This window comes from Macaca mulatta, chromosome 3 (assembly GCF_049350105.2).
Source record: "Macaca mulatta isolate MMU2019108-1 chromosome 3, T2T-MMU8v2.0, whole genome shotgun sequence".
NCBI classification, from domain to species: Eukaryota; Metazoa; Chordata; class Mammalia; order Primates; family Cercopithecidae; genus Macaca; species Macaca mulatta.
In genome coordinates this window covers 147,545,762-147,559,213 of record NC_133408.1, presented here as the reverse complement: position 1 = coordinate 147,559,213, position 13,452 = coordinate 147,545,762, and the positions used below count along the sequence as shown (strand labels likewise).

At 44.4% G+C, this 13,452-nt stretch overlaps 1 protein-coding gene and 1 long non-coding RNA gene across 2 annotated transcripts in view; one reads left to right on the top strand and one right to left on the bottom strand.

The window, feature by feature from the left end:
• Window positions 1–13,452, top strand: part of LAMB1 (laminin subunit beta 1) — an 87,294-nt gene that overhangs the window by 52,025 nt on the left and 21,817 nt on the right. The window contains exons 21-24 of the mRNA XM_001090393.5: window positions 1,493–1,656; window positions 3,024–3,248; window positions 4,573–4,787; window positions 5,489–5,585. Coding sequence (XP_001090393.4) covers window positions 1,493–1,656; window positions 3,024–3,248; window positions 4,573–4,787; window positions 5,489–5,585 — 701 coding nt within the window. The remainder of the gene's footprint in view (window positions 1–1,492; window positions 1,657–3,023; window positions 3,249–4,572; window positions 4,788–5,488; window positions 5,586–13,452) is intronic.
• Window positions 4,236–10,402, bottom strand: LOC114677010 (uncharacterized). Its single transcript, XR_003728299.2, has 3 exons — window positions 10,213–10,402; window positions 7,850–7,959; window positions 4,236–5,654 (listed from the first exon to the last, which is right to left on the bottom strand). It is a non-coding gene; the product is annotated as an uncharacterized LOC114677010 (long non-coding RNA).

Below are 13,452 nucleotides of genomic sequence, written 5' to 3'. Positions count from 1 at the left end.
TAAGCCACTGCACCTGGCCGGAATATCCAGCTTTTCATAAGTAGAATAGCTAGGTTGGATTAGATTGTCTCCAAAGTTCCTTCAAGATGTTATGTTGAAGGAAATTAAAAAGTAACCTAATACCATTCATCTTGACAAGCAGGCTAACATAGTAAAAGAATGTATTGCTAAAAGGACACCGAGTTCAACTTCTAGCTCATTATTTAACTAGTTGTATAAACTTTGAGGATCCTTTGACCTCCATGTATTTGTTATCTTTAAAGAGTGGGATGGACGTGTTGGATGTGGGAACTAATAAGTAACATGCCCCATCCCTGCCTGAGTTTGGAACCACCTGAGAGACAAACACAGGGGCTACACAGCTGGACAGCACCCCTGTCACCCCCTCAGCTCCAGTACTGGGAAAAGCTGGGTTGTAGGACATGGCTTTAGACCTGTGGCCACCGTGGGCTTGCCAACACATCACCCCTCCCAGGCATAGGCAGAGGCCGACAGGTATAAGCCACCCCTAGGAGGACAGACCCCGTAACACAAGGAGGGAGCAGAACTGAATGGTCAGGACAGGCAGACAGCTGAGGGAACAATCAAGTGCACATGGGGAGAGGTGGCTCATCCTCTGGGGAACAGTGAGTGAGGGGCCAGGTGAGGCCATGGGTGTCACTCAAACGCAGTGGTCCTGCAAGTAGGATCCCTGGATCAGCAGCATCAGTATCATGGGGACCTACTGAATCAGAAAGTCGGTGGGAGGAGCCCAGTCATCTGTTTCAGGTGATTCTGATTGAAGCTAAAGTTTGAGAACCATGGTTCCCATAGTAAATCTTCCACATGAAAACATAAAGAGAGGTGGGCAGATCACCTGAGGTCAGGAGTTTGAGACCAGCTTGATCAACATGGTAAAACCCCGTCTCTACTAAAAATACAAAAATTAGGCTGGGTGTGGTGGCTCACTCCTGTAATTCCAGCACTTTGGGAGGCTGAGGCAGGTGGATCACCTGAGATCAGGAGTTCAAGACCAGCCTGGCCAACATGGTGAAACCCTGTCTCTACTAAAAATACAAAAATTAGCCAGGTATGGTGGCAGGTGCCTGTAATCCCAGCTACTCGGGAGGCTGAGGCAGGAGAATCGCTTGAACCGGGAGGTGGAGGTTGCAGTGTGCTGAGATGGTGCCACTGCACTCCAGCCTGGCAACAGAGCGAGATTCCATCTAAAAAACAAAAAAAATTTAGCCGGGTTTGGTGGCATGTGCCTGTAGTCCCAGCTACTTGGGAGGCTGAGGCAGGAGAATCACTTGAACCCGGAAAACAGGTTGCATTGAGCTGATATAGCGCCACTCCAGCCTGTGTGACAGAGCAAGACTTTGTCTCAAAAAAAGAAAAAGAAAAAGTGAGTGGAGAAGAGTGTGCCCAAACAGGACAGTTTTCAAGACTTTCCTTGGAACAGGTTTCTTAGAACTGTGGGATCATGGCCTGCTCTCTTCTGTGACTGATGCAGGTGCTTGGCTGGTTACTATGGCGACCCCATCATTGGGTCAGGAGATCATTGCCGCCCTTGCCCTTGCCCCGATGGTCCCGACAGTGGACGCCAGTTTGCCAGGAGCTGCTACCAAGATCCTGTTACTTTACAGCTTGCCTGTGTTTGTGATCCTGGATACATTGGTAAGTCGTGTGCTTTGGGAAGCAAAGAGGGAGGAAAAGATGTCTTTATGAGTTCATTGTTAATGAGAAAAAAAGATGCAAAGTGAACCAATTAAGTCCACTTTTATAATCTTTAATTTAAAATTAAAGTTAGAAGAGATGCTCTTTTCCTATTTGACACATAGGGTAGAGTCAATTCATGAGCCTCTGATAAGAATGTTATAACACAAAGCAGGAGAGCAAGCTCGTGAAAATCGAAACCCTGTGGAATACTTTTCTGTTATTAAACATTAGAAAGATTAACTTACATTTTACTCCTGCCTTTCTTTATCCAACTCCTAGCAAAAGTATCTCAAAGCTGTGTGACCAAATAGTGGTCAGAAGAAAGAAAATAATATCATCCAGGGAATCACCAGATGGCTGAATATATTCTTCACTGTTATGATACTCACATTATCTACCAAGATTCAATGACTCTAGCTGGGTTGTAAAAAACTCCCTTTTATTTCATCCTTGAAGCCACTGTTACAAATACTACTTATGCTTATACGTAGCTCAGTAAATGTTTTTTGCATATACTTTCAGCATTTCTTAGGGAAATTGGTCATCATTAAAGATCTCATTTTTCAGGTTGCTCACAGAGGAGTGGTAACTTTTCAGTCTCTGTAATTCTTGAATTAGGCCACATGTGGTGGCTCATGCCTGTAGTTGCAGCACTTTGGGAGGCTGAGGCAGGCGGATTGCTTGAGCCCAGGAGTTACAGACCAGCGTGGGCAAGATGGCAAGACACCATCTCTCCAAAAAAAAAAAAAAATTTACAAAATTAGTCAGGTGTAGTGCTGCAAACCTGTAGTCCCAGCTGCTGGGAAAGCTGAGGCGGGAGAATTCCTAGAACCCAGGAATTCAAGGCTGCAGTGAGCTATTATCATGTCACTGCATTCCAGCCTGGGTGATAAAGAAAGGCCCCATCTCTTAAAAAAATGTAATCCTTGGATTAGGATTTTAACATGAAGCTACACTTCACATTGTTTGTTAGTTTGCTTCCACCCTGTGTGCTCAGAAGCTAAAGTCCCATGTGCTAGGACCCTTCTCATAACTGTCCATACCCGCTGTGGCCTCTGAGGCAGCTGCAGCACTGTTAGAGGCTACAAAATATTAGATTGGCGCAAAAGTGACTGTGGTCTTTGCCACTGAAAGTAATACTGCCTTCCCCTCACAATTCAAGCCTATTCTTTCCCCTTCGGATGCGATCACCCTGGGCTCTGTAAATCGCGCAGTGGAGATGAAGCACTGCCACGGTCAGCTGTCTCTAGGCATGAGTGTCTGTGCACTGGGGAGCTTTTGGTCAATAAGCTAAACATCTTGTGCTTGGTTTTATTGGGTGACAGGTTCCAGATGTGACGACTGTGCCTCAGGATTCTTTGGCAATCCATCGGAAGTTGGGGGGTTGTGTCAGCCTTGCCAGTGTCACAACAACATTGACACGACAGACCCAGAAGCCTGTGACAAGGAGACCGGGAGGTGCCTCAAGTGCCTGTACCACACCGAAGGGGAACACTGTCAGTTCTGCCGGTTTGGATACTATGGTGACGCCCTCCGGCAGGACTGTCGAAGTAAGATGCACATTTATTCTGCCTGCTCCTTACAATGACTCCCACCTTTTATTATTATTATTATTATAAGCAGATTTTATTCTTCCTGTATTTATTTCACGTGGGAAAACATTTGTTCAGAGAGGTAAAATTTCACTTTCAACTAAGGAAAGATGAGACCAAATTTTTTTTCTCTTTCACTTTTTCTTTTCTTTCCATTTTTTCTTTTTTTTTTTTGAGACAGAGTCTCACTGTGTCGCCCAGGCTGGAGTGCAACGGCATGATCTCAGCTTACTACAACCTCTGCCTCTCAAGTAGCTGGGATTACAGGCACCTGCCGCCATGCCCAGCTAATTTTTGTATTTTTAATAGAGACGAGTTTCACCATGTTGGTCATGTTGGACTCAAACTCCTGACCTCAGGTGATCTACCCACCTCAGCCTTCCAAAGTGCTGGGATTACAGGCGTGAGGCATTGCGCCAGGCCATGTTTATTTTTTTCTTTACATCCACACTTTCTAGCAGGACTGAGGTCTCAAGATGTGACTTGGTGCCTGGGAGAGATAACAGGAAAGAAAAACCATGTAGCTGTCCCCATGATAAATGGCATCCAGTAGAGGGTACTGATGGTATGCTTTGCCCATGAACTTGCTGGTTGGATGGACTTTGAAATCCTAAATACCCACTGTGGTCCCACCTTTTCTAGTTGCATTGATGGAATAGAGCCTTCCAGCTTAAGGAAGAGAAAGAAGTAGCATCTCTAACATTTCTCTTTTGGAACTCTTTGTTTCTCTCTTATCAAGAGATCAACTAGCATTTCCTCCTGCTGCAGCTGCACAGCCCCCAGGCTCCTGGCTTTGTTTATACAAACATGTGTGGAATGCTAGCGACCAGCAGGACTGGATTCCTTAAAGCCTTAGTAGCTTAAAGGGCTTTTACCTGCTATGTCCGACACGTTTATTACTGCTGTTCCCTGCCAAGAGTTTGAAATTATTAGATATCTCAATTCCCACTGGCATTTTTTTTTTTATTATTTCCAGTTAAACCTTCAATTTTAAAATGACTCACCAGCATCTTGTCAAATCTGTGTATTTTGAACATACTTTTAGGTGAAATGTATCATTGTGTGTATCTGGGAAATGTCAGAACTGTGTAAGACATCATGAGAACTTCTAAACAACAATAATTTTAGCTTTCTTTTTGAATCACCTCCATTTCTTTCCTTCTTTGCATTTCAAGGTCAGGATCTGAAGTGGGAACATCTTAGCGTTTAGATGTGGCTAACGTCTCTGCATGCCTGTGTATTTGGGAGTGTGACAATAAGTAAATGTGATATTCTTTTTCAGAGTGTGTCTGTAATTACCTGGGCACCGTGCAAGAGCACTGTAACGGCTCTGACTGCCAGTGCGACAAAGCCACTGGTCAGTGCTTGTGTCTTCCTAATGTGATCGGGCAGAACTGTGACCGCTGTGCACCTAATACCTGGCAGCTGGCCAGTGGCACTGGCTGTGACCCATGCAACTGCAACGCTGCTCATTCCTTCGGGCCATCTTGCAATGAGGTGAGGGACTGCTGCTGGGGATGATGCCTTTATGAGCCCAGGGGTCAGCTTATGGTGACTTTGCCCCAGTTACAGCAAGGCCCCAGGGCACATGGCTTGGCAAACACAGCGTGGCCTGGATCTCAGCCCTCATTTGTACCCCTTGGCTGGGTCTACATAACTGTGCACAGACTCCCCATCAGACACACCCATAGCATTTCAATAGAGGGTCCCAGCTGCAGATGCAGACTCACATAAGAATAGACAAGGGTGTGCTATTTCTCTTCTTCTCTTCAGTACCTGGCCGCTGAAGCAGACTTTTTTCTTAGCTTCTCAACTTGAAAGGAACCAATTAGCCATACCCAGCATTGTAAAAAGTGCTGTTGTTTCCTGACACATACTAAGGAGGACATACTCCCTAAGTCAGGCGAGTCAAAGGTGGCCCAGGATTGTGGCTGATCTGTGAGGATAAAAGTGAGGGAACAGGTAAATAAACAATAATATGCCACAGACCTTTCCAAGCCCTGCTGCAAAAGAGCAGTTAGATGCTGGCATGGGGCTCTCGACACCTACGATCGAAGCAGAAGTCCCTTTTCCTAGTCAATGGAGACCTTCTCAGGTGAACAGTTCATTCCCACTTCTAACTGGCAGCTAGAAAAAAAAGATGACAACTGGCTTCTGGCCTGAAGCCTGCTTGACTAAGGTCTGTGTTCTGGCCACAGTTCACAGGGCAGTGCCAGTGCATGCCTGGGTTTGGAGGCCGCACCTGCAGCGAGTGCCAGGAACTCTTCTGGGGAGACCCTGACGTGGAGTGCCGAGGTGAGGTGCGGGCGTTCTCGCGTTGACTTCATCAGAGAGTGGAGGGAACAGGGTTTCTGCAAGAGCCTTCTGTAAATTATAAAACACAGTACAAATTAATGTGTCGATAAGAACCTGTATTTAATTGCAAAAATAAATTAACACTGATTGTTTAAAAAACAATCTAACAAATCTAGCCCTGCCCATAAGTATAGGTAGTCAAGAGTGGATGTGCATACTCTCCCGGCCCCATACCCTGGGATAAAGTTTGTTTCTGTGTCTGTAAGCAAGCACACACACATGCACACACACACACACCATAAATACACAGCTGCTTTTTAGAATACTTTTAACCAAAGTGGGACCATATGAACCATGTTTGGCAAAGTGACTTTTTACCCCCTCTGAACAGTATTTTGTGGCCAACTTCCTTGATGGCACAAGAGGTAAATGGTTATCCTAGTAAGATCACTGAAGGCCGGCCGTGGTGGCTCAAGCCTGTAATCCCAGCACTTTGGGAGACCGAGATGGGCGGATCACGAGGTCAGGAGATTGATACCATCCTGGCTAACATGGTGAAACCCCGTCTCTACTAAAAATACAAAAAAACTAGCCGGGCGAGGTGGCGGGTGCCTGTAGTCCCGGCTACTCGGGAGGCTGAGGCAGGAGAATGGCGGGAACCCGGGAGGTGGAGCTTGCAGTGAGCTGAGATCCAGCCACTGCACTCCAGTCTGGGCGACAGAGCGAGACTCCGTCTCAAAAAAGAAAAAAAAAGATCACTGGATTCATTGGATCAACTAGACTTTGCTGACAGTTTAAGCTCTTGGCGTATGTGCGTAAGATAACATCCCCACTAGTGAAGACTGGAGGGCAATGTCATAGAGACTTCGTGCACAACAAAGGTATGTACGGTAGGGGCTCCAAGTCAGTTACATGTGAATAAAGCCCAGATTTTCATCTAGGCTTATGTTAAAAAAACAAACAAAAAAAACCTGACATTTTCTTACGAGCAAAAACTTGTTAAAATTAAGTGAATCATAAGGATTGCTTGATTTTTATGGCATTGCAATTTTTTTGACCTGGAAAATCATTTTTCAGATCTTAAAGTATTTATGGAAAGGATTGAACAGGCTGTTGCAATTCTGTTTTTATATTCTTTCTTTCCTACTTGATTTTCTTCCCTGTTTTTAATTGATCATTATGGATAAATATTTTCTGTAGTTTCTTATGTACTCTTTGGTATATATTTGTTGCACATCTGAAATTATAGGTCTCTGTTGGACTCTTAAATTTTTTTATTTTTTATTTTTTGAGACGAAGTCTCGCTCTGTCACCCAGGCTGGAGCGCAGTGGCGCAATCTCAGCTCACTGCAACCTCTGCCTCCCGGGTTCAAGCGATTCTCCTGCCTCAGCCTCCGAAATAGCTAGGATTACAGGCACACACCACCATGCCTGGCTAATTTTTGTATTTTTAGTAGAGATAGGGTTTCACCATGTTAGGCTGGTCTCGAACTCCTAACCTTATGATCCTCCTGCTTTGGCCTCCCAAAGTGCTGGAATTACAGGCGTGAGCCACTGTGCCCGGCCAGGACTCTTAAATTTTTTAAATGACTGTTTTATTTTTTTGGACACAACTACAGCAAGAAATAATACAGATCTTCAAGTTGGCAACTCATTCAGTATAGAAGGTCAGGAACCTAGAAACTGTGTTCCTTCAGGGTGCAAACCCATCTGTTCCTTAACAGCAGAGAAAGGTCAGTGGGCAAGATCAGAACAAATTAGATAGGATTTGAGTTTTAAGTCGATGCTTAGCCAGAAGGGTTTGTATGGACCTCTTAGATTAATGTTTGTTTCACAGTGGGGATGATGTTTGCTATGTCAATAAACAAGTACTTTTCTTTCATCATTCTCCAAATTTGGTTCTTAATGAGATCTGACATCCCCACTTCCATAAGAAGGTATTGAAATCCAGTGGACCAGTTTCTCCAAGATGTCTCTTGAAAGTAAAACTCTGCTTAAAATCTGGTTTTTCCAGGGCTGTAATCACTACTCTGTTAAATTCCTCAAACTTGTAATGCCCCAAAGCTTGATTTTTTCCAGATAATGCCTCTATCGTTGCTCATACCCTGATTCTGTCAGCATGTGTCACTGGCAAAATAGCTTTCTCTGCCAAAGCTTTCTGACCTTTGGCTCCATCTTAGTTTTGTTAGCAGGCAAGGCCTGCTACCCAGAGTCAGAGTCAATCGGAGAGTTGTGCATGTGGTCCTTAGAACTTTACTCCTTACCCTTTTATCTTCTCTTTAAACTTTCACCTCTAAATCTGCCAGAGAAATTGTGGCTTATAGGAACCTTGTCAACTTGTTTGGGTCGAAAGTTAGATCCTGTTTTAGAAACTCTGCAAAGAGTAAGATTCATGGCATCATTGTTCGCCAACTTCTTTGTTCATTTTATCCAGAAGAAAGGTCAGCTCGTTAGGTAAGAAACTTTTCATCAGGAAAAGCAAACAAGCAATGAAAAACAGAAACGCAGTATTCTGCAAATAAACCTGGTTTGTTTAAAGAGAATGTATTGAAACTGGATATGTCTGTTCCTTTTTGCTTTTCCCTTTGGCATTTCCTTTTTTTCTGTAAGATAATCATAGATAATCATAGTTAATGGAGGAACTACAAAGATCACCTGGCTTTATGGTTTGCCCATTGTGTTGGCTGATCCCAGTGGCATAAGGGCAGCAGGGATGCAGACAGATGAAGAGATCCCATAGCAAAGAGTATAGGTCCTGGAGCCAGGCTGCCTGCATTCACTTCAAGCAATTGGTACCTCCTGTATTAGAAGAAAACAAAGTCTCTTCTCATCTCCCCCACCCAGTATACTCCTCTTTTTACTCAGCTTGGTAGGAATCTTTCCAATCCTCTCTGCATTTATATGTATGTATCATTCATATTTGTGACCCTAGTATTGACACCCAGTCAGCTCACACCAGCAAGAAAAAGTTGGTTTCAAGCCCTCCGGAAGTATTAGAAGCTCCAGGTGAGCACAAGTGAAAACACCCTAAGAGATACTTCCAGGTTCTAGATCTAGGTGTTCCCTTTTCCCCTTGTCTTCCCACTACATTGTCATCTCTCCAACCTTTATCTTTAGGTTGTTTTTTTTTTCATGGAAGGCCAGAAATCCTCTTTCCCCAAAGTGTTAAAATATGGGGTGAAGGCAGCTGACCTCATTGCAAACTTTGGCAATTCAAAGCTATAAAATGTTAGCTGGGCACGGTGGCTGACACCTGTAATCCCAGCACTTTGGGAGGCCAAGGCAGGAGGATCACTGGAGGTCAGGAGTTCGAGACCAGCCTGACCAACATGGTGAAACCCCATCTCTACTAAAAATACAAAAATTAATCAGGCGTGGTGGTGCACACCTATAATCCTGGCTACTCGGGAGGCTGAGGCATGAGAATCACTTGAACCCAGGAGGCAGAGGTTGCAGTGAGCAGAGATCATGCCATTATACTCCAGCCTGGGTGACAGAGCAAGGCTCTGTCTCAAAAAAAAAAAAAAAAAAAAAAAAAAAAAAAAAAGATATAAAATGTTAGGGCATCTTTCTTTTTTTTTTTTTTTTTTTTTGAGATGGAGTCTTGCTCTGTAGCCCGGGCTGGAGTGCAGTGGCTGGATCTCAGCTCACTGCAAGCTCCGCCTCCCGGGTTTGCGCCATTCTCCTGCCTCAGCCTCCGGAGTAGCTGGGACTACAGGCGCCCGCCACCTCGCCCGGCTAGTTTTTTGTATTTTTAGTAGAGACGGGGTTTCACCGTGTTAGCCAGGATGGTCTCGATCTCCTGACCTCGTGATCCGCCCGTCTCGGCCTCCCAAAGTGCTGGGATTACAGGCTTGAGCCACCGCGCCCGGCCTAGGGCATCTTTCTTTGGGGTGTTAAAGTAGACATTATCCCTCCTTTGTGCCCACAGTGGCTGAGCTGGGGTGGGGACATCTGGAAATTTGGGAGGAGGGGAGTATTTTGGGTCATCACCATAATGGGGTCGTTGCTACAGGCACTAGGTATGCAGGAGCCAAGGATAATAAATGTCCCACAGTGCTTAAGGCAGTCTGTCAGACAGAGAAAGTGTTGGATCCTCAATGCTTTTGGCACTCTTTTTGCTCATAACCTACAAAGCACCCAGAGAGGGTGAGAATTGATTTGAGTGGACAATGGGGGATTGATTCATGGCCATCTAGGGGCCTGGTACATATAGGGTGGCAACAGGAGTAGGACCAGTGTGGCCTGTGAAGGTAGGGGCCAAGATGCAGAGGCAGACAAGGCTTATGGTTCTGTTTGTGCTGGAATGCATTCACGAATAGAAACAGGAGGACAGGGGCTTTCTGAAGGGATGGGCCCAGAAATCAGCAGGGGCAAGAAGAGGTGTCATTCAAAATTAGATGGAACTATGCAAAAAGAACATCAGCTCTTTTCTCCAATTATGTAATTGCTTGACAAATATGTTTTCAGTTGAATTGGTTTGTTAGAGGGCATAAATTTAGACTTTCTGGTGCCAACTAGCTAACAATACACTTATAGAAAGATTTAAGTCCTAGCTAAGTATTCCCCTTATGGAAAAAAAGAATGTAGTTATATAAAAGACAAATGAGTTGAGCCTCCAACTTACAGATTGTTGAATGTTCCTATTGTCCAGGCGGGTTGGGGCTGTTGGCCCATCGTGCCAAGCCTGAACAAGCCCACCACTGTGCTGGGATGGAGAGGGAATCTCATCCACCCACCATGAACGTGCTGGAGAAAACAGCCTGGAGCGCTGCATTGTCCTCCTCAGGAGTCCAAGGGTCACAGGAGGAATCTTTCTGTTGATTCATAGACAGCAAAAAGGAAGGGTAAAGTTTCCATTTGGGGCCTCTGGCTCTTGGAAAAGGGCAGTGTCTCTAAACCCAGGCAAACTGTAAATGTGGGGCATACTCAAGAAGCTTTGGGTAGTGGCCACTTCCCCACCATGCTTGTTTCTCATTTCGTGTTTTTTAGTAGAAAAACACAGTGTGTTCTTTTGCCCAGACATTAATCTTTAGAATGCCTGTATTTTCTAATGTTGGGATTTCTTTCACAACCACCCACCTTAATATTTCCATTATGACTCACAAAATCAGACTTCATTCGATTCTTTGGAGAACTATAAATACTGTCAAAGTAGAGTGAAGTCTTGTCTTACATAATCCTAATTGCAGAATGTGTCCTCAGAAGTGGTAGGCTAGACCAGAACTGGGCAGACCACAGGCAGAGGCCAAATCCAGCCCCCTGCCCATAGTGGTTAATAAAGTTTTACACCCACTTGTTTATGTATTTTCCCTGGCTGCTTGTGGACAGCAATGCCAGAGTCAAGTCATCATGACAGAGACAGAATGGCCTGAAAGCTGGAAAGATTTACTATTTCAACTTTTACATTAAAACTTGATGACCTCTGTGCTAGACAGGCAGCTCATTTCTGCAGATGAAATTATATTCATCCCCCAACTTTCGTTCCAAAATTGAAGTTATATTACTGGGGCCAAAAAGGGAAAAGGATAGAAGAGAATGTCAGAAAAAAGAAAATCCCATGTAAGAGATAAAAATTATTTAAATTGCCCTTGCTTTTAGTAAATAGAAATGCCTAAAGTATAAGTAAACTTCTTGGCATTGCAGCAGATCCTGGAGTCCCATGTTGCTTTGAGGCAAGGTCCATGGCAGAAGAGAACCCCATTACCTGAATCTTAGGGTGTAGCACTTTCTCTGTCCCAAGGCAAATTTAAGTTTCCAACAGAAAGGAGGCTAATAAGCCTAACACTGAGTGACCAATGGTGTGGAGTGGGGAGTGGACACAGAGAGAACAGCTGATACTGTTCTGCCACTTGCAGGCTATTTGGGGACATGAGGTACACAAAATGAAGTAAAAAGATAGCAGAAAGTAAGTGGTACAAACTTCCAATTGTCAGAAGAAGATCAGTAGTAACTGGAGTCATTAGGGAAGGGTTTGCAGAAAAGATTAGCTCTAGTGGCCATCTACAGAGAATGTGCTGAGTGCCAAGCACTTTTAGGCATATTATGTAAGTATTCTTAATTTTATCCTTGCAACAAACAACCTATGGGGGTATCATCCCCATTTCACAATTGTCTAATCTCAGACTCAGAGAGGTTAAGGGACTTGCCCAAAGGCTTATCTCGAGTGAGGAAAGAACTGGGATCTGAAGCCAGGCCTATGTGGCCTCCTGTCCCAGCTCTTTCCACAAGCCTAGGGGCTACTCGTTGACAGTTGATATTGAGAGGAAATTGTCATCCTAGCTAAAGGACAATACAGCTCTGGGAGGTGCCCTCAGGAAACAGTCTTAGCTGGAGAGTCATGGAGAGATTTGGTTTCACCAGACTGTGCGAAGCCTTCAGTGCCAGGCCATTGAGGGTAGACTTCGCTCAGTGGGCACAGGAAGGTCTTGAGGAGCAGAGGGAAGGATGTAAAGGAAGCAGGCAATATAAGTCTATGTGATAAATGCGTACATAGACTATTTCCCATTCTGGCATTGACTTGCTAGTGTTCTCCTCTGGGCCTTCATATCTTGAAAATCAGTACAATAGCTTTCATTTACCTACCTCTTAAAAATTATGTTTGAAATGATAAGAAAACTTACTAAAAATAGAGGAAGCCTACTGACCACAGAACAGAGAGTGTATTCACAGATGAAAGTCGAATTATTACAGCTTGTTAAAATGAATATTTAAAAAATACTATTTTTATTATTTGTTCATCTTAAAGATTAGGCAACAACTTTTGCTATATATGCTCTCCTTTCCAAGAGAAAGTTTCTGATTCTCTGCCAAGTAATCCCATTTCTTAAAATAAGGCTGTGCTTTATCCAGGTCATTTGGATTCTGACTCCTTTCTCTTAAGAGAGAAGAAACCCCACTGGACCTCGTCAACGGCAGCCTGAATAGTCAGTTCACAGTTTTTCAGATCCTGGTGGGTGTGTGAGATGATGGGAGAATCTCCTCCATACATTAGTCTATGAACTTTTACTAACTTGTCAAGTGTGAACTGACCTTTCCGCTTCAGCCACCTGAGTGTGGGAGTTTCACTGAAAATATTCTTGAAGTGGAGGGGGTCTTTTTACAAGGTTGTAAAATGTGGGCCTTCTGGTGCCTGCCTCTTAGGTGATCCCAAGAGAAGCAATTCTGGAAATTCAATAGCCAGGGAGGGAAGCACATGACCAGGGGCTTCAGCTTGAAATCAAAACCAGGTGCATTTGAGACTAGTTATTTGGTGCCCTTCCCGGAGAGTCAGGACCAACTTTTTCAATAATGAGACTGCAATCCAGTCATCTGTGAGATTTGATGGTTTACTTTTCAGTTGGGAGAAAGGAATGTTGGTCAGCTGGGCTGAACTGGTGGTTGACTTCTGGAGAGAGCCGAAGCTCTGCTGACTCATTGGAACTCTTGCCCAGGCTAATTTCCCTTGGCCAGATAAAGAGGGAAGCCTTATCTGCCTTTAAAGTCTTTCAGGGTTGGGCTGTTTTCCCCTTAAAGATGCCTGTGACAGAATGGGAGCGAGACATGCCTTTAGCAATGAAATAAATGAAAAATGATCAGAGAAATTAAAAATAAATCAATATATGCAGGCATCCCTTGCCCCAAGCATGAATCCACCAAAAACCTAATATTTAGGACTGAACAAAGGTGTACCTTTGCATCATCTATGGGAAATAAATAATTGTCTAAGCAAACTACAAGCAGTATGCAGCTCTGCCTCAATTGTGTGAAGCCTAAGGGAGATAAGGGTGAGTAGGCCCCAGAGGGCTGCCTCCCCCTGACCACTGGCTGGGCCCTGCAGGGCAAGGGCAGACAACGTAGTTTTATTACAAATGGCATCACTTCTTCC